This window comes from Archocentrus centrarchus, chromosome 4, assembly GCF_007364275.1.
Source record: "Archocentrus centrarchus isolate MPI-CPG fArcCen1 chromosome 4, fArcCen1, whole genome shotgun sequence".
Classification (NCBI taxonomy): Eukaryota; Metazoa; Chordata; class Actinopteri; order Cichliformes; family Cichlidae; genus Archocentrus; species Archocentrus centrarchus.
The window spans coordinates 29,677,402-29,699,442 of record NC_044349.1 but is presented as its reverse complement, the minus strand read 5'-3'; the positions used below and the strand labels follow the sequence as shown (position 1 = coordinate 29,699,442).

General features: G+C 41.3%; 2 protein-coding genes across 2 annotated transcripts; one reads left to right on the top strand and one right to left on the bottom strand.

The window, feature by feature from the left end:
* Positions 1-275: 275 nt before the first annotated feature.
* Positions 276-1,427, bottom strand: LOC115778902 (proteasome subunit beta type-5). The gene has a single exon (XM_075074362.1). The coding sequence runs from the start codon at positions 1,425-1,427 to the stop codon at positions 276-278; it is 1,152 nt and encodes a 383-aa protein (XP_074930463.1).
* An 827-nt stretch (positions 1,428-2,254) lies between these two features.
* On the top strand, positions 2,255-20,228 carry LOC115779161 (protein sel-1 homolog 3). The gene is made up of 24 exons (XM_030727674.1): positions 2,255-2,311; positions 2,646-3,171; positions 3,291-3,417; positions 3,919-4,040; positions 4,132-4,247; positions 4,518-4,567; positions 4,680-4,803; positions 5,892-6,030; positions 6,190-6,336; positions 6,434-6,639; positions 6,753-6,932; positions 11,313-11,435; positions 11,596-11,736; positions 11,867-11,929; positions 12,010-12,186; positions 12,276-12,403; positions 12,766-12,849; positions 12,960-13,041; positions 13,216-13,291; positions 13,379-13,500; positions 13,688-13,809; positions 16,833-16,947; positions 17,180-17,243; positions 17,438-20,228. The coding sequence occupies exons 1-24, from the start codon at positions 2,255-2,257 to the stop codon at positions 17,671-17,673; spliced, it is 3,327 nt and encodes a 1,108-aa protein (XP_030583534.1). The 3' UTR covers positions 17,674-20,228.
* Positions 20,229-22,041: the final 1,813 nt, after the last annotated feature.

The window sequence follows — 22,041 nt, the reverse complement described above, 5'->3', positions numbered from 1 at the left end:
GAAATGATTCATAACGCTTTAGAGTCTAAATCAAAATGCCAGCAAGCAGGGTGCTCTTAGAATAGGTTTTAATCATCAGCACAAACAAAACATCAGCTGTTTATTAGAGGGAACGATATGCATGCCCAAATCATTTGAGAAATAGCCCGGAGGATGCAACTGCCTGTCCTGTTCATTAATTTAGTAACTGCTGCAAAGATGCCATCATATCACATCGCTCCAAAATACTCCCAACGCCTTTCGCTTCCCAAGCCATTTTTGTTTGTTTCACGTCTTTACTCAGACAAAGTCACGTCCTGCCTCTTCCTTCTCTCACGCCTCCGCCTTTCCTTTTCTCTGTAATATTCCTCTTTCAAATCCTCCCGGTTTCTGCGAGTCCATCCTTTTGAGGTGATGTGAAAAATGTCCGTACAGTTTCCTGAATATGCGTCCCTATACGTAGCCCTGTACACAGCTTCTCTAGCTATTGATGTGGCCTCATCTACCTCCAGTCCCCAGTGAACTCCTTGGTCCAGAATTGAGTAGGCATAAGGGGATCCTGAGCCCACAGAGAAAAGCATTCCCTGTAGGCGAGTACCATCACTGCATACATAAAACAGATCCGGTCCAGATAAATTAATTTTCTTTTTGCTGAAGCACTGCTGAGAGAAAGGAAAGCTTTGAGCCTCTGCCAGAGAGACCTTTTCACTGGGGCTATCTGCAAAGTTTTTCTGCTCAGTCATTTGACTTTTTGTTGTTTCTCCATGACCACCAGGACCAGCCTCTCCATCGTCCGCTTCTCCTCCATCCCACCCACACAATGTGGCAGCCACACACAGCTCAGTTCCTTTGAAAGGGTGAAGCATGTGTGAAAGCAGTTTGGCAGCTCCTCTTGTGGACAACCGTCGACCGTAGCGGAGTTGGTAAAGCCGGAGCTCACGAGCCAAAATACGTTTCCAAAGCGCGCAGTCGGCCGAAGTACCCGAGGTCAGGCCCACCAAGTGACTGTGAATGGGCAGGATCTTCTGCGAGGCTGGGCACGCGACGAGGCCCGAGCAACTGGAACGAGTGTCTGCTGCAGCCATCACGCCACCTTGAAACATGAAAGCCAAGGTGGTGGTGCCGTGAGCCATGGGAAAGGGCAGAGGCACGGACTGTGAGGAAGCAAACGGAAGGCATGTTGGCAAGGAGGAGGACGTTAAGAAGGAGTCTTCAGATGAGATGGCACTGGAGCTCTGGACTGTGCTGATTTGCCCAAACTGTATCGGACTTTGATCTAAGTACTCTGCCACTGGTATGTAAAAATAAAACAGATTTGTGCTACTGCTAAAGGGCAAACCACTCACATAGTTAGAAGCAATCCTCTTTCCATGTGGCACTGCAGGATATTCGGTGCGTCGATTGTCCTCAAAGATGGTCTGAAAATTGCATATGTCCTGTAAAGCCATTAAAACTTATGACCTATGATTCTGAACGCCAGAAAAGGCTACAGAGTATAAATATATATATTTTTTTACAGCATATCCTGCTGGCTTAAAAAAAACTCTCCAACAAAATCCAATCAAAAATGCTTCTGTTTAATGTCAGGTAAAGATTTGCCATATACCATCAAGAGCATATGTCTGTTATAGCAGCAGCCACCATTTATATAGACCATGTTCATCTACGTGTGGTTACCTAAAGCAACCCATTAGCAACATGACCACGTGTCATGCCCTTGACTTTGAAACATAAACAGTCAGTAGCCCATGGGTAATTAATTTTGGCTGCCATATCAGGTTTTTTTTTCAGGTCAGATTTCTTCAAAGTCTTGTGTGGGCATTGGCCAAAGAGGACGGGGGGAGTGGAGGGTGGGGGTGGGGGGGTTGGGGTGGGGTGGGGGGGTTGCTGATGACAAAGTCTTGGCTCCAGTACATCAGATTAAGTCAGCTCTGATGCTTCACTGTTATGGAAAGTTCCCAAATAGAATCATGAATAACATGAATCAAAACCTTTTTATTACTCATCAGAGTAAATATAGCCAAGCCCTTGTGGGTACCAGCCCTTTAAAAGTTTTGTTACATGAACTTGAAAAACCAGAATTTCAGGTAAGGCTGCATTTCACAGGGTGTTCGCTCACAGAGCTCTTTGGAAAAGTGTTCCAGAAGTGTCAAACACTGAGAACCAAACCAAAGTTATTTAAAACTCTGAATGTCAAAGAGATTCATAATCCAACGAATATAAATTTGTTTTTGTTTTGTTTTTTTACTTCATCTTAAACAACAACACAATCAAAATGAATGTGTTTCACTCCATCATTTTTGGATATATCTTCACTGTTTCTGCTCCAATGGTAAGCACCTTTATTACATGTCTATATGTCTCTTATACCTTTTTTCAGTCTTGCAAATTTGAAAATAATTATTGTGTTCTTTAAAGAAGCTATAACTGCTGAAAACAATGTGACTGTGAAAGTAGTTGCTTTAGTGATGATCCTGTGTAATTACCAGCTTAAAGATTCTTGTAACAATGTTACAAGATTCTTCAACAAGTTTCATATTTTCACTCTTGCAGGTACGTTTTCAGCTGCATAAATATTTCAGATTTGTTTGAGAGAATAAAACTTCATGCAAGCCTGTTTCTCTTCATATTTGCTTAATGTTTTTTATTTCCTTCTCTTTACCCAGGCAAAGTGTGCTTTACAAGTCCTTTCAGCCCAGAGTGGTGAGACCCTGCCTGACAATTTTATAGGGTTTGACTCCGTCCCTGACAAAGTGGTAGACGGCTCAGTGGTCCGCGTGCGGTATCAGTGCTCCAGGCAATGTCAGCTTGCAGTCGAGGTGGTGGTGTCCACATTGCAGGAGACAGATTTAGTGGTCTTCAGGAGAAAGTGGATCAGCAGCCGAACCCAAGTCTACAGGATCCATCAGGTGCCGCTCAGACTGCCTCCGTCCATTTCATATCAACTCGACTTTTTCAACAGGAACATTTTGGACACGCAGAATATGACAGTCCGTGCTTGGCTGGACAGTTTTAAAAATGGCAGTGAACTCAGCACATACCGCAGCTCCATGTTGAGGATTTATAAAGTGCTGCAGATAATTCCACCCTCTGAGCGGCCAAGTAAACCTCCCACCGGGTGCCCGTCATGGTCGGCTCAACTAATGTGGCAGATGACCAGCCACAGAATCCATCAGTGTCCACATGAGTCAGGTCTGACCCTTAATCACATTGTCATTTTCTCCGCATGTCTCATCGTTATCTCCAAAGCTTTTAAAGAAAACGTGAAACTGTTTGCGAATGGAGCCTTTTGCTGTTTTGCTTGAACACAGATGTAATCGATATGCTAAAGTTCCCTCTGGCAAGTACTGGTGAGCACTTTGGAGTGATCCGCAGGTTCCAGCCTTTCATCGACAGAGCTCTAGAGAGAGCCCGACTTCATGCTGTGACACAGCCCAGGTTGGACTTCTAATTTACCTCATTTTAGCTGGAACTGATTTAGTCTGAAGTTCAACCACACAGCATGAAAAAAAATCTCCTGCTGAGGTTCCAAATGTTGAATCAAAGGATTAAGTAAAACAGAGCTTTTAGATGTTATATGTTTTAAAGGTGGGCTCCAGCACATTTTCCTCACATATAAAGTAGATAGTGTAGATAATGGTCACGGTTTGTGTTGAGATCAGCAGATTGACAGGCTGCAGGTCAGTGATCATTTCCTTTTCAGTGCAGGCATCAGTTAGAATACACTCCACTTTTAGTTTTACTTCAGTGTCTTTTTAAATGACTTTACAAGCTTCACCAAGCCGCTTCACCAGAGCATATAAGCTTTTTACTTACGGTCAATGAAAGACAGCGAGGTCAGGCGTTTTTAGCAGACAGCGCCGCGCTTTAAATTCAACCTCATGCTTGAGTGGATGATGAAATGATTTGTCAAATCACGTTTCGTTGCTTGGTTTCCAGCGTCACCTTATCTGTGTGGATATACCTACTGAAATGGTGTCAGAAGAAGCTATGTGGGATCATCCATCATGTCAATGGAAAAAGTTCATATGACACGCTTCTGATGCAACTTACAGACACAGGTGGGTCACTCCCACTCATACGATTGTGAGCGTGTTTAATAAAGAGCTTCGGCTCTCTTGTGGTGAAATATATGTCGTATGTGCTGTATAGGGGGCATCGTAATTCAGGCACGTAAGAGAACGGGAGCAGATGAAGCATTTCAAGCCCGAGCAGCGTTGCCCCTGTGGAAATGGATTAGATTAGACTGTTACATACAGGACTCAAAGGTAATGCACCCAAGCATGGGCCTAGAGGTGGTGGGATGAGGAACAGAAATCAAAATAAAGCTCTGGGCACCATCTTATAGTCATCCTTTTTCTGGTGGGTTTTTTAGTCTTTGTTTCCTTTTAGAACAGCTGTGAGATGTTGATGATGGTTTCTTTCCAGCTGGGAAACTCCAGGCGATTCTAGTGTGTACTGCAATTTGGAGGTGTTTACAGCTGAGCAGGTTTTTTTTTTTTTTTCTGGGCTCATGTATTGTTATGTTTGACTTTCAGGTGCTGCTGGAAACCACATGGGATGGTCAAACCAAAAAATATGTATATGGGTAAGCCCATGAGCAAAACACAACTGTTGCCCAGTTTCTGCAAGAGAAATATTGTTTTTGTCAGCCTATGATTGTGTGTGATTGCTGGTTTGAGTGGTATTAAATGTCATAGATTTCGGGACAGCATCCATTATGATGACACTGACGGATACTTTGTGATCGGAGGAAGCAGATACTTAGCAGGCATCGCTGGGTATTTCGGGCCTATCAGATACTACCGTTTTGGAACCAAACAGGTAAAGTGTAAAGAAGCACAATATATTCATTTGAGTTAAATATTTTTGTGCTGCTTTCTGTAATTAAAGAAGGCATTAAAACCCAGAGAGAAGTTCTCAACTGAATAAAGCAGGGCCTACTGTGGCTACTGCTAATCAGTCTGACTCTGCTTGTGGATCTGTGTGATGTCAGGGAGATCTGATATCCTTAATATGGTCATCTCAAATACACACTTCTTGCACAGAAGCCCCACCCACCTGCTATTCAAGCCTTCTGTTTGTGAGGGGCAGCCAATCATAAGAAAGTAAGCCTAAAATGTGTAGCCTTATAGGGAGAGAAGGTATAATTGCTGCTATTAGATAGTGGGTAAACTGAGAGGCTGCACCCAGGCCCAGTAAAAGATTGCTAAGATTGTGAGCTTTGAATCACGTAAAGCCAAGAATAAAAACACGAAGCTGGAAATGAGCACAAGAGGTCCACTCTAGAGATAATTTCATCCTAAATATCTTAAACCCAAAACCAAAATTAAACTAAACACGAGGAAAATTCTGCGCTTAATCTTTTGCCCAGTTTAGAAAAACAGCAGTTTATGCTCAGGTTGTCAAAAGTGACACCACATTTACTGGTGCCTCGCTTTGGTGTCATTTCAGTTCAACACGTACCTCTCAATTTTTGTGACCCGGTGGGTGGCGTCACTTTATCGCTATGTCAATGCTAAATCATCTCAGCAGCCCAGAGTTTCTCAGATTACGGAGAGGGAAATGCTGCAATAAAGATGAGACTTTCTGGTAAAAACTGAACAAACCTCCTGCTTCCAGTTGCGACTTCTTCCATTCCTGTGCCAGCGCTGATGGAGAGGTTTTTTTTCTGAGTGATGACATGTATCATTCAGGAGAAGACTGCAGCAAGTCTGGCACACCTCACTTGACAGTATAAATAGTTATGAGGCTGTGGTGATATCACACTTGGTGTGAGCAACAAACAATGTGGTGATGATAAACGAGGCTTAAATGCTTCCTTAAAAAAATCAAATTTCTGATCAGAAATAACGTTGTTGCGCCATTTCATGCCTGTTCTCCTTTCAAATGCTGGGTTATTCATATCACAGATCAAAAATGAACTGCATTCTGTGTCAACATTACATGAACTGCAGAGGACTCACTATGAGTGTCAGGAAATAAGAGCATTTACGAAAGAGTTTCTGCAAGAAGTGACGGAGAATCACCTTCTGTCGCCAGTCAGCAGAGGTAAAATATTTTGATATGTCCTACACAAGCCATGTTGCACTGTTCTGCAAGGAGTGACCTTTGAGAGACATAATATCAAGTGTGTCAATGCACTAAAAGTGCTCCTATTGAGTACAGAGAGAACACTGTTAACAGGTTCCTTTTTCTGTTTCATTTCAGATGTCTGTACCCCCGACTTCTTAAGGCTGCGGGGTCAGTTTCAATCAAAAGAGAAAACATGCACACAAACATGGACGTTTGAAACACAGTTAAAGCACAGCACTCTGTTTCATTTCTTGCTAACAATGGAGGAGGAAATTGGAACAGGTGGAGATTTTTGCTCTGTTTATAACCTCGACCACTACAATATATCCAATGTGTAAGGGATGCATTATGGAACTCACACAACAATCTGTTTCTGAAGGGTTTTTGGGCTTGAAGCACCTCAGGAGTGCTTTGTTTAAGGAAGCAGTTGGAACAATGTTGCCTGTGGATAAGGCACAAATGAAAATCACATCCCAATCAATGGCACTGTTACGAGCGTCCTCCTGCTTTGGAAATCACAGAGCATCTCTCTTATTGGCCACCATCCATCTCTCTGGCCTGGGACATTCAGTCAATCATGAGCAGGTACACTCAGGGCCCTATTTGTATCTTAACTGCTGTTTTATCATATGTAAAGCCATTTGTGTGATACAGTAATAATAGTAGTGATAATACTGACCCCCCCTTGCATTTTTCAGGGTCATGTCTACAGTTTGATTGGCGCCTCGGGTGATGACCGTTTTGCCCTGATGCATGCAGGGTACAAACACTTGATGGGAATTGATGGGTTTCCTAAAGACTTGGATATGGCTTATAGCTACTATTCCAACGTTGGAACACAGAGCAGCATTGACAGGTCCAGAATACATGAAAACATGGTATGTTTCTAATGTGGAAATCATTTCTGAATTAGTGTTTTGTTTTGAATAGCTATAACAATCTTGATAATAGTGAAGTTCGTATAAGTTGAGCATAGCGTTAGGTAGATAAGCTGACAACAGCTGATATTAATGCCAGCACATGTCAGAGGATGACTCGGCTGATAATCTTCTGTGCATCAGGAAGCCAAATCTCTTATAGGGGGTAATTATTTCATTTCATTGAATAATTTCTCAACTCTGACATAACTAAAGTATATTTCATCCTGTTTATGTTGCTGTAGCCTTGCTATTGCTGATGCTACTCTGCAAGCCACTTTGCAGCCCTCCTCCTCCATCCCTGCTCCTCCTTTTCATGCTGTTTGTTACTTGATCAGTATTAAGTGTTTTCTCATTGCTGTCTGCTCCTGCTTTAGCCTTTTCATGGATATTCAGTTAAGGGTAGGAATTATAGTAGTCCTATTGAAATAATAAAAATTTGGAATTTGTTACAAGGGCCCATATTAGATACACTGTAACATGCAGTTTGTCCTAGTATATTTAAAAAGCTATATCTGCATTTTGGGAAATGTATTTATTTTCTTTTAAGTTCTCTTTTTCTTTCTTTTTTTTAAGAATAAGATGAGACGATTGATACCTCTCTCATATCCGCGCATAATATGTGACTACAGCCAGCTCAGCTTAAAAATACACAAAGTGCAGTGTGAAAAGAGCCATTCACACACAAATGCATTCATAAAAACATGCACACATGCTGTGGAAATGACACGCTGCCTTCAGAATACAATAATAGTGCGGCTGCTAGTTCAGCCAGCTGGACGCAACACAGAGCGCAGGTCCTAAATCATTCATTTATGAATGATTTAGACGTGTTGATGAGTAGAGGGAGAGCACTTGAAAGATGACGAGCACACTATGAGAAAAGGCTGCTTCCGAGCGATTTCCTGTTGATTTTTTGAGTATTTCAATAAGCTGCATCTAATGAACAGAGGTCCATGAATACGGCAGAAAGACCTTACTGTCTACTCCATCGTCACTGAGCCAGTGTACCAAGTAATGATCATTTTCTGTGGCATTTTGACCAAGCATTTTAAGAGCCAGAGGAGACAACAGAACAACAATCCCTCTGAATCCTTGATAAAAGCAGCAAGATCCTGTTTTCTATTTTCTCTTTCCTTCTGTGTTGTTTTGTCTCTGGTTGTCTCGGAGGTGTGCGCCCATCTTAAATACAAAACAGCGATGTCATGTATTTCTGAGCACCAATCACAATATTTAAATCACAGTGTTATGACCGTGTGGGGTTGTTAGTTTAGACTGGGTGAGATTTTGAGTGCTAATGAAAACAAAGGAAAAACCTAGTTTATTTTGTTCTTACTGTCAACCGAGTTGTGAAATTATTTAAAGGGGCTATAAAAAAATCTGCTCTTGCACAAGTCACTGTCTCAACTTTCACGGTGTCAAAGCTGCAGCGTGCCACCAAAAATGCTCTAAAAATCCATTAAACTCACACAATAAATATCTTTAATTCTAATTTGAAATACAATTTTATCTCCCAGTGATTATGAAAATAAGATAATCAAGACAAGATGATTGCACTTTTTTTCAGATATGCCCAAATTCACTCCCTGCCAGACTGTGGCTTTTTTTTCTTTCTTTCTTTCTTTCTTTCTTTCTTTCTTTCTTCTTTCTTTCTTTCTTCTTTCTTTCTTTCTTTCTTTCTTTCTTTCTTTCTTTCTTTCTTTCTTTTTATAATTCAGGGCAGTCGATGGTAAAAAGAAAATAAACAATTTTTCCAATAATCCTGATCTCAACATAGACCAAAATAATTGTGAGCAATGTACACACATCTGCCACTTTGTTAGGTACACCTGTTCAGCTGTTTGTTAATGCAAATATCTAATCAGCCAATCACATGGCAGCAACTCAGTGCATTTAGGCATGTACTGATGTACTGCGAACAAAGCTGATTTCAGTATTTAAGTGACTTTGAACACGACATGGTTGTTGGTATCAGGAGGGCTGGTCAGAGTATTTTTCAGAAACTGCTGATCTGCTGGGATTTTCCCACTCTCTCATCTCTAGGGTTTCTCAAAAATGAGAAAATATCCAATATCTGGGTGAAAATGCCTTGTTGAAATCAGAGGACAAGGGAGAATGGCTCGTTACATTCAAAGTATCCAAGAACATCTCTGCACGTACCACACTGGGTGCCACTCCTGTCAGCTGAGAACAACAAACTGAGGCTACACTTCACACAGGCTCACCAAAATTGGACAATAGAAGATTTGAAAAATGTTGCCTGGTCTGATGAGTCTCAATTTCTGCTGCAACATTCAGATGGTAGGGTCAGAATTTGGTGTCAAGAAAAAGCATCCTGCCTTGTATTAAAGGTTCAGGCTAGTGGAGGTGGTGGTGTAGTGGTGTGGGGGATATTTCCTAGTACCAAATAAGCATTGTTTAACCACAAGAGCCCAGCTCAGTAATACTGGTGACCATGCTCATTACTTTATGCACTGTAAACCCGGATAAGTTGAATCTACTTAAAAAAACCAGGGTAACTCGTTGCCTTAAATTTTTTAAGTAATCAAACAGTTCATTTAACTCAGCCTGTTAAGTAAGCACTACTCCATTTCCAGTTGAACTAAATTGTATGTTCTAATTGACCAAACTTATGTTTTATAGTTCATGAAAAAATAAATTGACTTTTGATCAGTCAACCCCCCCTATCCTTTTCATGGTTGTGTGAAATTGAACCTGGACTATCAGATAGCTATTCTAGCTGTGAGACAGCAGTGCTAACCACCACACCACCCAGTAACACAAATATTTTTTACAGTGTTGAACTGTGTCTGTTTAAATTTGGTAAATAAACATGATAAAACTCAGCCCTGCTGAATGCTGGTACATTAACATTTACAAATAACATTTGTCCATGGAACAATAAAAAAAATATACAAGAGAGCGTTGTGAACAAAAACACCAAATGTCTGCTATTCCAAACAGCGAGAGGCCCGGGCCAAGCCAGAATTGAACCCAGACCTTCTAGATGGCATTCTACCTGTGAGGTAGCACTGCTAACCATCGTGCCACCATGCAGGTGCACATTAATCCAATCTGTTAAAACTGGTATAAACTAGATCTTTAGCAGGTGCAAAACTTGATGATATTACCGGTAAGTTGTTTGAACTCAAACACATAATTACAATAAGATAGACCATCAAAAAGTACAGTCTACTCAGCATTAACAAGTAATGTTCACATTCTAGGTAATTTTAAGTAATATGAACTCAATATTTTTAAGTGGAATCAAAATCTGGGTTTACAGTGTGACCGCAATTCAATTCAATTCAATTCAATTCAATTCAGTCGCCTCAAGGCACTTTATATTGTAAGGTAAAGACCCTACAGTGATTACAGAAAAAACCCAGAAGTCAAAACGACCCCCCTATGAGCAAGCGACAGTGGGAAGGAAAAACTCCAGGCTCAGGGAGAGGCAGTCATCTGCTGTGACCGGTTGGGGCTGAGGGGAGAGAGACAGGACAAAAGACACACTGTGGAATAGAGCCAGAGATTAATAACAAATGATTAAATGCGGAGTGGAGTATAAACAGAGTAAAAAGAAGTGAATGAAAAGAAACAGTGCATTATGGGAACCCCCAGCAGACTAGGCCTATAGCAGCATAACTAAGGGATGGTTCAGGGTCACCTGATCCAGCCCTAACTATAAGCTTGATCAAAAAGGAAAGTTTTAAGCCTAATCTTAAAAATAGAGAGGGTGTCTGTCTCCCAAATCCAAATTCCACTGTGTACACTATCTTCTCATAGCTGCTTCCAGCAGGATAAGGCGCCATGCTGCAGAAGCTCAAATAATCTCAATCTGGTTTCTTGAACATGACATGAGTTCACTGTACTCAAATGCCCTCCACAGTCACCAGCTCTCAACCCAATAGAGCACCTTTGGGATGTGGTGGAATGGGAGATTTGCATCATGGATGTGCAGCTGACAAACCTGCAGCAACAACTGTGTGATGCTATCATGTCAATATGGACCAAAATCTGTGAGGAATGTTTACTTCACCTTGTTGAATCTGTGCCATGAAGAGTTAAGGCAGTTCTGGAGGCAAAAGCAGTTCTATCTTGGTACTAACAAGGTGTACCTAATAAAGTTTCCAGTGATTTTCCTCAGAAACTGGCCAAGACCAAAATATTAAACATGTTTGAATATTGCCCATGCATTCATCAGATGGACAGATATGCAAGTGATGGTTGTTTTTGGCAGAGCACAACATCCTCCGGACGCTGCACACTGATGCTATTTTTACTCGCAGTAGCAGCACTAGCCGTTCACTATCATAACGCCTCTGTTTGTCTTTTCCAAAGCAATACGCCATTGAACATATCTATTTAAACAATGAAGAGGATTTAAGCCGCCTGACACACGAGACAAGTGATGATTTCCAGTATCTGAAATTCAAAGCAGAGAGAGGAGACATAGAATCTCAGGTATGTGAGATACACAAACTCTTCTGACTTTTGACAAGACGTACTGTAAAAATAAGTGCTGTGTGAACCTTTCAAAGTCAGTCGTACTTTAATTTCTCCTCTGTGGTCAATAACACAGTAGGTGTTCAGAATAGGCTAATAAAAACTCCATTAACTTTAGAAACACATGGGAACAATGCTGTACTGGGGGCAAAATGGAGTCTCAAAAGACATAGTGAGTGCGGTGAAGTGGTTCGAGAGAAGTGCTATGCAAATGAAGGATCCCTCTGCGATGTACGACTACTCCATCCTACTGATGAAGGTAGTCTGAGATTGTAAAAATGTCTATTTTACAGTTGAATTGAACACTGGATGTTTTGTGCGTCTGTTTGTGTGTGCCATGTCTGTGTTTTGACAGTTATTGATTCACTGATTGATGTTGATTCGTTCAGGGCCAGGGAGTGAAAAGGAACAACACCCGAGGTTTTCGGCTGATGAAAAAAGCAGCAGCAATGGTGAGCGTGTACAAGTCAGTTGGTGTGTTTACAGTGTGTGAATTTACTATAAATACTAGCGTCTGTTTCCCTTGCTTTAGGGCTCAATTAATGCCTTGAATGGTCTAGGCTGGTACCATGGGACTGTACTGAAGGACCACAAAACTGCAGTGAAATTCTTTGAACAAGCTGCTTTAAATGGGAGCCATGATGGGATGTTCAACCTGGGGATTTATCACCTCAGTGGGCTGAACCCAGACAGACCGCAGAAAAATGAGGTTTGATTTCCACAACTTCAGAAATGTATTTTTAGCACTGTCCAGGTGTGATCAGTGAGCTGATCTATTTTTGTTGATGTGATCCGCAGAGTGCTGCTTTTGAGCAGTTTCTGAATGCATCTGAGCTTGGTCATATAGCTGCATCGGTGGAAGCTGCTTGGTACCTTTCGACAGGATGCCTGGAAGGGGTGTCTCAGGATATGAAGAGGGCTGTGATGTAAGATGCTTTCATTAGCTTGGCGAAGAAAGCTTTGTTATGGGCTGTTGCACTGTAGCCTGCAGCTCATTGGCATCTAATTTCAATGACAGTGGCTAATTCAAGGTCAGAACCCAGTATTTGCATATCTAAAAATAAGAACCACTGTCACCGCATTATTGTCTGGCACAGAGAGATTCTGCTTACAAGTGCTCCTCTGGTATCTTATGAATTTAAAGAGGGTCCTCCTGCAGCTCGTGCCGCTTTTTTTAGAATGACCTCAACAAATCTAAACTATTTTTAGATCATATTAAAATTTTCCCTGTTTATGTGGAGTAAATTATATCCCATAATACAGCAGACATCCTTTACCTTCCGTGCAGGCTGCTGAAAAAGGTCTGTGAACAAAATGGACACCTTGGATTTATGATAAGAGAGGCTCTTCAGGCCTACCTCCAGGGCTCGTGGTAGGGACATTAATTTCAATTACTTTTCAAATGCCCTCATTTAATCATTGTCTCTGGTCTTTTCTATTGTCTCCCCCTCTTCATATTTGTTGCTACTGTGTCGCCAACAGGCAGGAAACCTTTGTGAAGTATCTTTTGGCAGCTCAAACTGGTCTAGGTTTGGCCCAGAGCAATGTTGCACACCTGTGTGAGGTGAGTGCATCCACTTTCTCTGGTTTAACCCGTTATGGCTGTCCTAAAACAAAACACCACCTGAGCTTTTCATCATTATCCTGCAATCATATTTGGAGTTCTGATGAACAAATTGCACATAATTCCTCTATTAAAGTCATTATTGTCACTGTGCGCTCATTCTCCGAAATGCAGGAGCTGAATCTCGGTTATGAGCATCAGTGGAGATATCATAACTACTCTATATTAAACTCTGATCCCCATCCGTCCGGTGAGTTCTTCTCATTTCATTTTGCTTTAAATCCAGTCTCCCTGTCAATCTGGCCACTGAACAGCAAGTATTTATCTTCTTTTATAGCTCTGCTGAAAATGGGAGACTACTATTACTACCATTCCCCCAGCACACAAGAGGACTCATTATCCTTGGCTGAGCAGGCCATATCAATGTATAGCAGAGCAGCACTAGCAGGCAGCCCTCAGGTGACAGATTTACTTCAGCTATAATCTCATCACCCTGTGATAAACTTAATTAAACTTTCACAGGTCCGGGCCCACTGCAGTAAAAGCAACAAACAACATTATGCTGTGTTATTATTTAGATACTTTCTCAGTGAGAAAAAAAAAACATCACTGCTGTTCTAATTTTATTTTTCATACTGACTCCCAGGGAATGTACAACTTGTTTGTTTTGGCGCAAGAAGGCCACAGCCTTCCACAGAGCGTCCTCAGCTTGGTTAATGTTTCCCGTCACGATGATCTGGATAAGGTGATGGAGAGGATCCTAAAAAGGTACTTTTTAATTAATCAGCTGTGACAACAACAGTGATCAGTAACCTTTCTAGTACATTAGTAAAGATTAAAAATACTGCCATTTGAACAATAATATGTAAATTCTCAGGAGTTAAATATTTTTAAATCACTTTCCTGCCATGTGTGAGATAAATGATGGTTGCAGTAGCGCTCCTTTCTGTCTTTAGGTTAAACACGAATGCACTTTCAGCACAAACATGAAACATGAGTGGAAAAAGCTTATTGTTAGCTAAAAAGGAACGATACACAAAACAAACAAAGAGGATACAGTACTGCTAAAACAGAGCTGTGCTAGCTTTTCTCATCTGTCTTTAGTCTTTGAACTGAACATCTACAAAGGCAGTTAGCTAACAGCAGTGGTTGCCACTTATTAGCCAGAACATTAGAACCATCCATCCATCCATCTTCACTCTCACTCATCCCGTTGCTGGGGGCTGGAGCCTGTCTCAGCTGTCAAAGTGTGAGAAGCAGGGTACACCCTGGACAGGTCATCAGTCTAACATACAGTTGAAACCAGAAGTTTGCATACACTATATAAAAAGACACATATGGATGTTTCTCACTGTCTGACATGAATCTCAATCATCATCTGATTGAGATCAGGGCTTTGTGATTGCCTCTCCAAAACACTGACTTTGTTATCCTTAAGCCAATTTGTAACCACCCAAGCTTTAACTTCCTGGCTGATGTCTTGAGATGTTGCTTCAGTATTGCCACATAATGTTCTTTACTCATGATGCCATCTATTTTGTGAAGTGCACCAGTCCCTCCTGCAGCAAAACAACCCCACAACATGATGCTGCCACCCCCATGTTTCACAGTTGGGATGGTGTTTTCAGGCTCGCAAGCTTCTCCCTTTTTCCTCCAAACGTAACGATGGTCATTACAGCCAAACAGTTCAACTTTAGTTTCGTCAGACCACAGGACATGTCTCCAAAAATTAAGGTCTTTGTTCCTCTGTGCATTTGCAAACATTATTTGGGCTTTTTTTATGTTTCTTTTGGAGTAATGGCTTCTTCCTGGCAGAGTGGCCTTTCAGCCCACATCGACAGAGTACTCGTTTCACTGTGGATAAAGACACACTCTCATCAGCTTCATCCAGCATCTTCACAAGGTCTTTTGCTTTTGTTCGTGGGTTGATTTGCACATTTCGGACCAAAGCACGTTCATCTCTGGGACACAGAACCGTCTCCTTCCTGAGCGGTATGATGGCTGGACATCTCATCTTGTTTGTACTTGCGTATAATTGTTTGTAGAGATGAACGAGGCACCTTCAGGCATCTGGAAATTGCACCCAAGGATGAACCGGACTTGTGCAAGTCCACAATTCTCTAAGTGATATCTTGACTGATTTCTTTAGACTTTTCCATGATACACAAAGAAGCAGTGTGTTTCAGGTGTGCCTTAAAATACATCCACAGCTGTGTCTCTAATTAACTCAGTTGTTGCCAATAAACCTATCAGAAGATTCCAAAGACATGACATCACATGATGTCTCTCTCATTATTCTGGCATTTGGCAAATATAAATAATTTTGGTAATCCTAATTGACCTAAAACAGGAAAGGTTTATCCTGATTTCATGTCAGACAGTGAGAAAAACATGCATATGTGTCTTTTTATATAGTGTATGCAAACTTCTGGTTTCAACTGTACTTGTCTTTAGACTGTAGCGGGAAGCTGGAGTACCTGAAGAGTACCCACACAAGCACAGGGAGAAGATGCAAATGTCAAAATGTCAAATACTGAGTGTGCCGCTTTATCTCTCCGTGATGCATAAGGTGTCTTTTGGCATCAGTGCCATGACACATCACCAGAAAGATAATCCTATTTTAGATACCTACAAAGTCCACTTAAAGAAGGCTCGAGAGATGGCAGCATCATTAGTCGCAGGCTTATCAGCCCGGAGGCCATGGCTCATCCCCATTTGCACTTCACTTGATTTTTTTTTTCCCCATTTCGATTGCTTTTTACTTTCACTTCCTGGTTGGGTTTAGGAAAAGATTATGTTTAGAGTTGAGATATCCTCCTTCATACTGGCAACCCTTTTGGTCGATGATAATTTCAGAGGGAGAGACCCATCTCATTTTTGACATGTCTAGCAAGCGACACTTTGCAGCCAAAAGACACCGTCTGTGTAACTGAGACATTCCAGCAATTTTGCCACTATTAAATGCTCCAGGACTGATAACAGCCTGATGTGTTCCCCTAGTTTAACTAAAACAGCTCTGACCCATCAGAGGGACATGAGACCCCTGGGGTTGTCCTACAGTGTCTTGCACCTGGGGGCTCAGTGGATGGATCTTGTTCCAGCACATCCAGCAGATGCTCAATTGAATTAGAAACTGAGGAGTCTGGATCAAAGCAGTGAGGCAGGGCGGCACACTGTCAGGGAGGTCAGGGTCATCAGTACATGAAAGAGGGATACAGACTCCAGCTCAGAGACATTTTCCGGACGAATTTATCATCTCAGTCACTAGGTTCAACTCTTGTGCGGTTTATTATGTAACTTCTTTTTCCATTCAAGACAAAATACACAATGAAACATGGGATGCTTTAGGATGTAGCCACATAGTGATGGACAAGTTGCTTTGAGCATGCAGTGTCCTTGCTATATCAGTGAGATCCACCCCTCGCTTGTCATGTCTGGTTATAAAATAGCAAGATAGCTGCAGCTAAAATGCTCATGTTGAGACTTCAAAGCAGAAGACTGCAGCCAAGAAGGTGATGTTACAGTGTTACAGTGGTATGTGCCCGTCTTTCATAAGAACACTACAGAATCTCCAAAAATGTTTAGGTGGGTGGAATATGTCAAACAAACATCCACATTAGTGCCAGGACACAAAGATTCCAATAACGTGATCCATTTTATTCACTTGTTGGCTTTAATGTTGCGCTCATTGCAATGCATGCTTCTGCTGCTGTTTCTTAAAAGGAGTATGAGGGCTGATTGTAGTATTATTTTTATCTCATGTAACACAGCTTTCATGTTTATCTCCTAAGATGTGCAGTGATGGAGGGTGAAAAGGCAGTGACGCCCTGTTCTTTAGCTCTGCTCGGACTCCAGATGGGAAAAGCCTTGAGGAGAATGACTCAGAACCGTGCACAGCTCCTCTTGGTAGGCATAAGGCAATGTAATCATGCTGTGTGTAGTAAGGGAAAATATAACGCAAGCTGCACTCCTCAGAATCTGCAGAATGTTAACCTCCGTTGCAATCCGGCCTACATTTAATTTTAGAAAAATGTTAAAAATGCAAATTGGACTTTTATCATGAATACGACGTTGGCATCATTAGAGATTGCTATTTGGTGAAAGAAAATATGAACTCCTTCTTTGTGTTTCTTTATAGGTGTATACATCTCTTCTTGCTGTCCTTGTCATTGCTGCTGTGGCTCTGTTGAAAAGCTCTCTTGGTAGGTATTTGTATGGTTCACCACTGCACCTAATTGCCAGTGGTTGCCACAAGGTGGTGCAGTTTCATTATACTTTGGTTTGCACCACCGATTTCTTTGATTTGTAGTTTTGCAGATAATCTGCGTAATGTCAGTGTCATGTTTGCTGTGGGAAGTGTCTTCTTTCATCCTCCTTCTTTTGCAAATTAACACAGTGGACAGATACCCTGCAAATGCACCAAGGGCACGGACGTCATCTGACAGCCACGATGGTGTCGTCTTGAATAGAGGGCAAGATGGCATCATGGGAAGAACCTACACAGTGGCATGGAATCTAGGGCTTACCATGAATGGCGAGCAGTGGCTGCGACAGACTAGCGATTTGGCTGTGACCGTGTTGGGTGTGTGCTTGTGTGCTTTCTGGACCGCACTACTCTATCATCTTTTATGACATAACATACCAAGGGCAGTGATCCAATAGCCACAGCAAAAGCCCCAGACACTACATATTGTAAGAGCATGCATTTAGCAGATGAGTTACAGAACTATTCGTGTGACACATTTCTGTTTTGGAGGCGTGTGACTCATGTCAAGACAGGAAGAGGAGAAGCTCGGGTTAGGTGGTGAGCAAGCCTCTTTATTTAAGAGCTGATAACTTTTTTTCCAGCAATAATATTTCTATTGTTTTATTTGTGGAAAATAAAATCCTTACCGTACAATCCATCTAATTAATGCTGAGTACAGGAAGGACCTTTTTCTTATCTAGCCTGTACGCCCAATAAAAATATAAATGTGATACCTGTGTATAAAAAAAGCAACAAGAGTCGGCCTCAGTGATGGATGAGATGTTAGGCCAAAAGCTCTGTTTTAATAAGTCAACTATTAAGGCTTGCCTCCTGTCCTATCAGTGGCATGTTGATGATAAACGTTGCTCAGGAGACAAGACATGTGGCAACAGCATGCAGGGCGCTTAACTGTTGGCCCTGGTATACGGCTGGAGCAGTGGAATTTCCCTCGATATTGATTGAATCTCTTGTTGACCGGGTGCTTTTGGTCAAAATCTCAGTTTTATCCATCACTAAGGAGAGTTTGGCTGGAAAGGAAGTAACTATGGGAATGGGTGACACTTCAAACACACCTTTAGAGCCTGTTTTTGGGGTGTTGGTAAAAAAAGAAAAGTAATGCGCCTCTGCGGTGCTGTTGTTTCTGCATTCATAAAGATAACAGGCGATTTCCTTTGAGGGATTTTGTTTCTATGGCTGCCAATGAGCACGAGGAAGAGGCAGTGTCACTCAGTTCGTAACAGTTATTTACAGCTCTGAGTGACTTGTGATGATGTGCAGTTTATAGCTGGTATTCACTGGGCTGTCATTAGTTAAATAAGGAGTTTCACAGTGTAAACAGCTCCATGTGGCACTCCGTCAGTTTACAGTGACGTCTGTGTATAATTTGGGGACGGACTAATGATCTCCCTCTTCTTTCAGCTATCTCTGTCCACGATGTTGTCTGTCTCTGGCTTTAAACACTGCCTACACATACTGCTGTAATCTCCAGGCTAGTGTTTTCCGCAGTTTATGCGGTAGAATCTTTTTGTGCAGGTCATCATAGGATGAAATTCAAAACAAAACAACTTTTTTCCACGCTGTTGCCCAAAATAAGGTAATAATTCATTTCTAGCCTTTAAATGTTGTCAGTTACCAGATTATGAAAATGAGAGGGAGGCCGGTGTTATACTTATTGCATCTGTGTATGCTCGGGCCAATTTTTTTTTGTGACCATGCTGACTTATCCTACTACTGCTACAACAGCACCACCTCCACCAAAGCTGAAGATTCCCTCCACACCATGTATGAAGCCCTGGATCCAGATCATTGTTTAAGATATTTTCTTGAGAGCATCAAAAGGAGGCCTCCCAAATTATCTTATCTCAAATGAATATGTATTTGCAAAGATCTAATTTTTAAAAAAAAAGGTCCTGTTTTGCTCTGTGAAATGATGGTAAAGAATCTCAGCTTGTAAATGGGTCCATAACTTTGTGAGTAATCTGACAAATAAACAAACAAACTGAACCAATCACATAACCTCCTTGGTGCAGATAAATAGTATAGTAAGAGCAACTACCTGTCCATAGTGTCTATAGGTATCCATATGAGCACCTAAGGATTATGCCATGCGAGCAGTTCTTTAAGGCTGTACTGCTCAGCACCATGTTTACATATTACTTAAATGTTCTGCAAACTCAAATATCTAAAATTGTAACATGTACTTTCTATTTTAATTCATTCATTTGGACTATTTTTTATTTAAATAAGCACCATGTAACAGTACAGTTTCCACTGTATCTTCTTTCATCTGCAGTTTGCATTTATTCAGAGTGTGCTTGTCAGAGAAGTTCCAGGTTTGCAGCAGAAACTTATGAGCATCAGCAAAAGTATGACGAGTTTTTGGTTACAGTTCATTTGCTCAAGTTGTGTTTAATTTACCGTCATGCTAAAATAGCAAAGCTGTGACACCATGAGTAAAGGCGGACTTCATAACTATGCAGTGTTAACACAGCCAGAACTGTGTAGAGTGGCACAACACTCACTGTAAAAGAATATCCAAAAGTAAACATCAAGCTGTCTTGATGACATTTATGAGCTCGTGGGATGGCGAAGCATCCATCCCTCCACAACTTGCAAGTATTGCTACTCCTCTCAGAGTGCTGGTCAGATTCTAGTGATGCAAGATGTCTCTGTCCTGGATATCTCTGTTTGAGAGCCTCCCTGACTTCCTGTTTTTATTAGTTTGAGTAGTACAGCTCACCAGGGACAACAAAATTGATCACTATCTTTTTGCGCTTCACACATTTCAGTAACTGGTGAATTGTGATGGATCAAAAGCTGCCACGTCATTGATGTTCTGGTTTCACTGGAGAAGGAAAATAGGTGCATTACTCACGTGTGCCTTAAGGAGTGGGATTACGGTGCTATGCTGTTTTTTGTACAATTAAATAAAAGGCTGATAAACACTGCATGTTGGTTCATATGAGTGTTTGTGCACTTATTTCCACAAGGACAGTTAATTCCTTTGGAGTGAGTCAACAGAAAATAAATTCATATTAACTGAAAATACTTAAGTTGATTCAAAAAGCTCTTTAATCATCACACATGACTTCACTACCTGTGGGTTCACCTTGACTCTTTGATACAGTGCGTTCTCGTTGACACGTTACATATGTGTGTGCCTTATTTTTAACAGTGACATGCCCTGCTGGAGGTGATCCCAGGACACACTCCATAACCCACAACTCATATTTCTTGCAAACTGGCAGGCAGCTGTACTGTTGTACTGTCTCAGGTACCAGCACCTTAATGAACGAGAGGAAAAGTTGATTAGCGAATTCACCACAGGTGTGCTAAATACACCACCTGGCTCTACTCCCTGAACCACTCCGCTCCACCTCTCCACCTGCAGCTTGGGTTCGTCAGCCTAAGCGTTGAATTATTTTTTTCCAGTTTTGTTAACTTGTGATTTAAAAGTGTATCTGCTCCAAATTTTATGGCTTCTTCCTGCTGTCTCAGAGATTTCGGTAAAAGCCTGTTTTACAGCCTGTGTAAATACTTCAGGAATGCTTTAAAGCAACATTTGTTAGGATCTGTGCTGCTCTTTCACTTGTTACTGTTACTCATTGACCTCATTCTTATCACTTCATGGCCTAAATAAGTCGATTTACTGACAATGCAAGCCTTTCATTAATATCTTAGTCAGCTTACAGCTTGATGATATCATTTTGCCTCAGCATACAGTACATTATGTGCAGATATATTTGTTAATAATGACCTTTTTTATGTTTTTCAACATTTCTGTGTTTTCATTCAAGCTATATTCAGTAAGTCTGTTGTCATGGTTATTATTGAAATATGATTCACATTTATGCTGGATAGTTGGAATTTTTTTGTGATTGGAAAACAGGCTGATAACCGATTGATGTGACCTTAAATTGCCACAGTGTGCATTGTATTTGTGGCTGAGGCAGCATTCCTGCACACTGGCAGAATTTATCTGCAGCTTTCACACTTCATTCCTTCATTTCCACCTGAATTGAACTCTCACTGAACTATTTATTTGGTTATTATGGAGGAATCTAAACTTTCACTGGCGTGCATTTTTGATCAGATAAAAACTAATATTTGAAAGTTCAAACTCACTGTGGTGTTTTAAATGGTTGTGTATAGCTCAGCCCCTCTTAGGAACTTTTCAGTGAAGAAACTCCGCTCTACTAAAGCTTCTCCCTATTGAACATTAACAGAATTTTGACCCTCACAGACACTAAAGCCCTGAACAGAACAGAGCTAAGACCTGAGCTTTTAAAGACAGTGACTGCCACTAACCTCATAAAACAGCTATTCACCCCCCCCCCCTTTTTTTTAAAGTCTACATTTAACCAGGAAGTGAAACTCTTGAGTTTCTTTTGCAAGAGTGTCATCAGCATTAACCTGCTGTCTTTTCGCCACATAGAAGAAGGAAGAGACTTTTGGATTCCAGATCTCCTGTAAACTGTCTTTATTAGTGGACACATTTATTACTCCTTATGCAAAAAAAGAAAAAGAATCAGCATGCAGTTTGTCAAATGTGTCACGACTGCAGGACATAAATTGATTGCGTTGTCATGTAAAGTGGAGATTCTCCCTCTATCTCTATGTGGCATAAGCAAATCACCTCTAACATGGCAGAAGAAGAAAATGTGCTCAGTCCATCAAGAAAACCTCGCCTCTTTGAGAAATGCTGGACTAACGTTGGGAGCTACATGCATTCATTGTATTTTATTAATTAATGT

Excerpts from the sequence above, each read along its gene's own strand:
- LOC115778902 (XM_075074362.1), bottom strand. The coding sequence starts at position 1,427 with ATGGCTTTACAGGACATATGCAATTTTCAGACCATCTTTGAGGACAAT.
- LOC115779161 (XM_030727674.1), top strand. The coding sequence starts at position 2,255 with ATGAATGTGTTTCACTCCATCATTTTTGGATATATCTTCACTGTTTCT. Across the intron at positions 6,640-6,752 it reads ATTCAGTCAATCATGAGCAG|GGTCATGTCTACAGTTTGAT; the intron begins GTACACTCAGGG and ends TGCATTTTTCAG. Across the intron at positions 11,930-12,009 it reads TGAAAAAAGCAGCAGCAATG|GGCTCAATTAATGCCTTGAA; the intron begins GTGAGCGTGTAC and ends CCCTTGCTTTAG.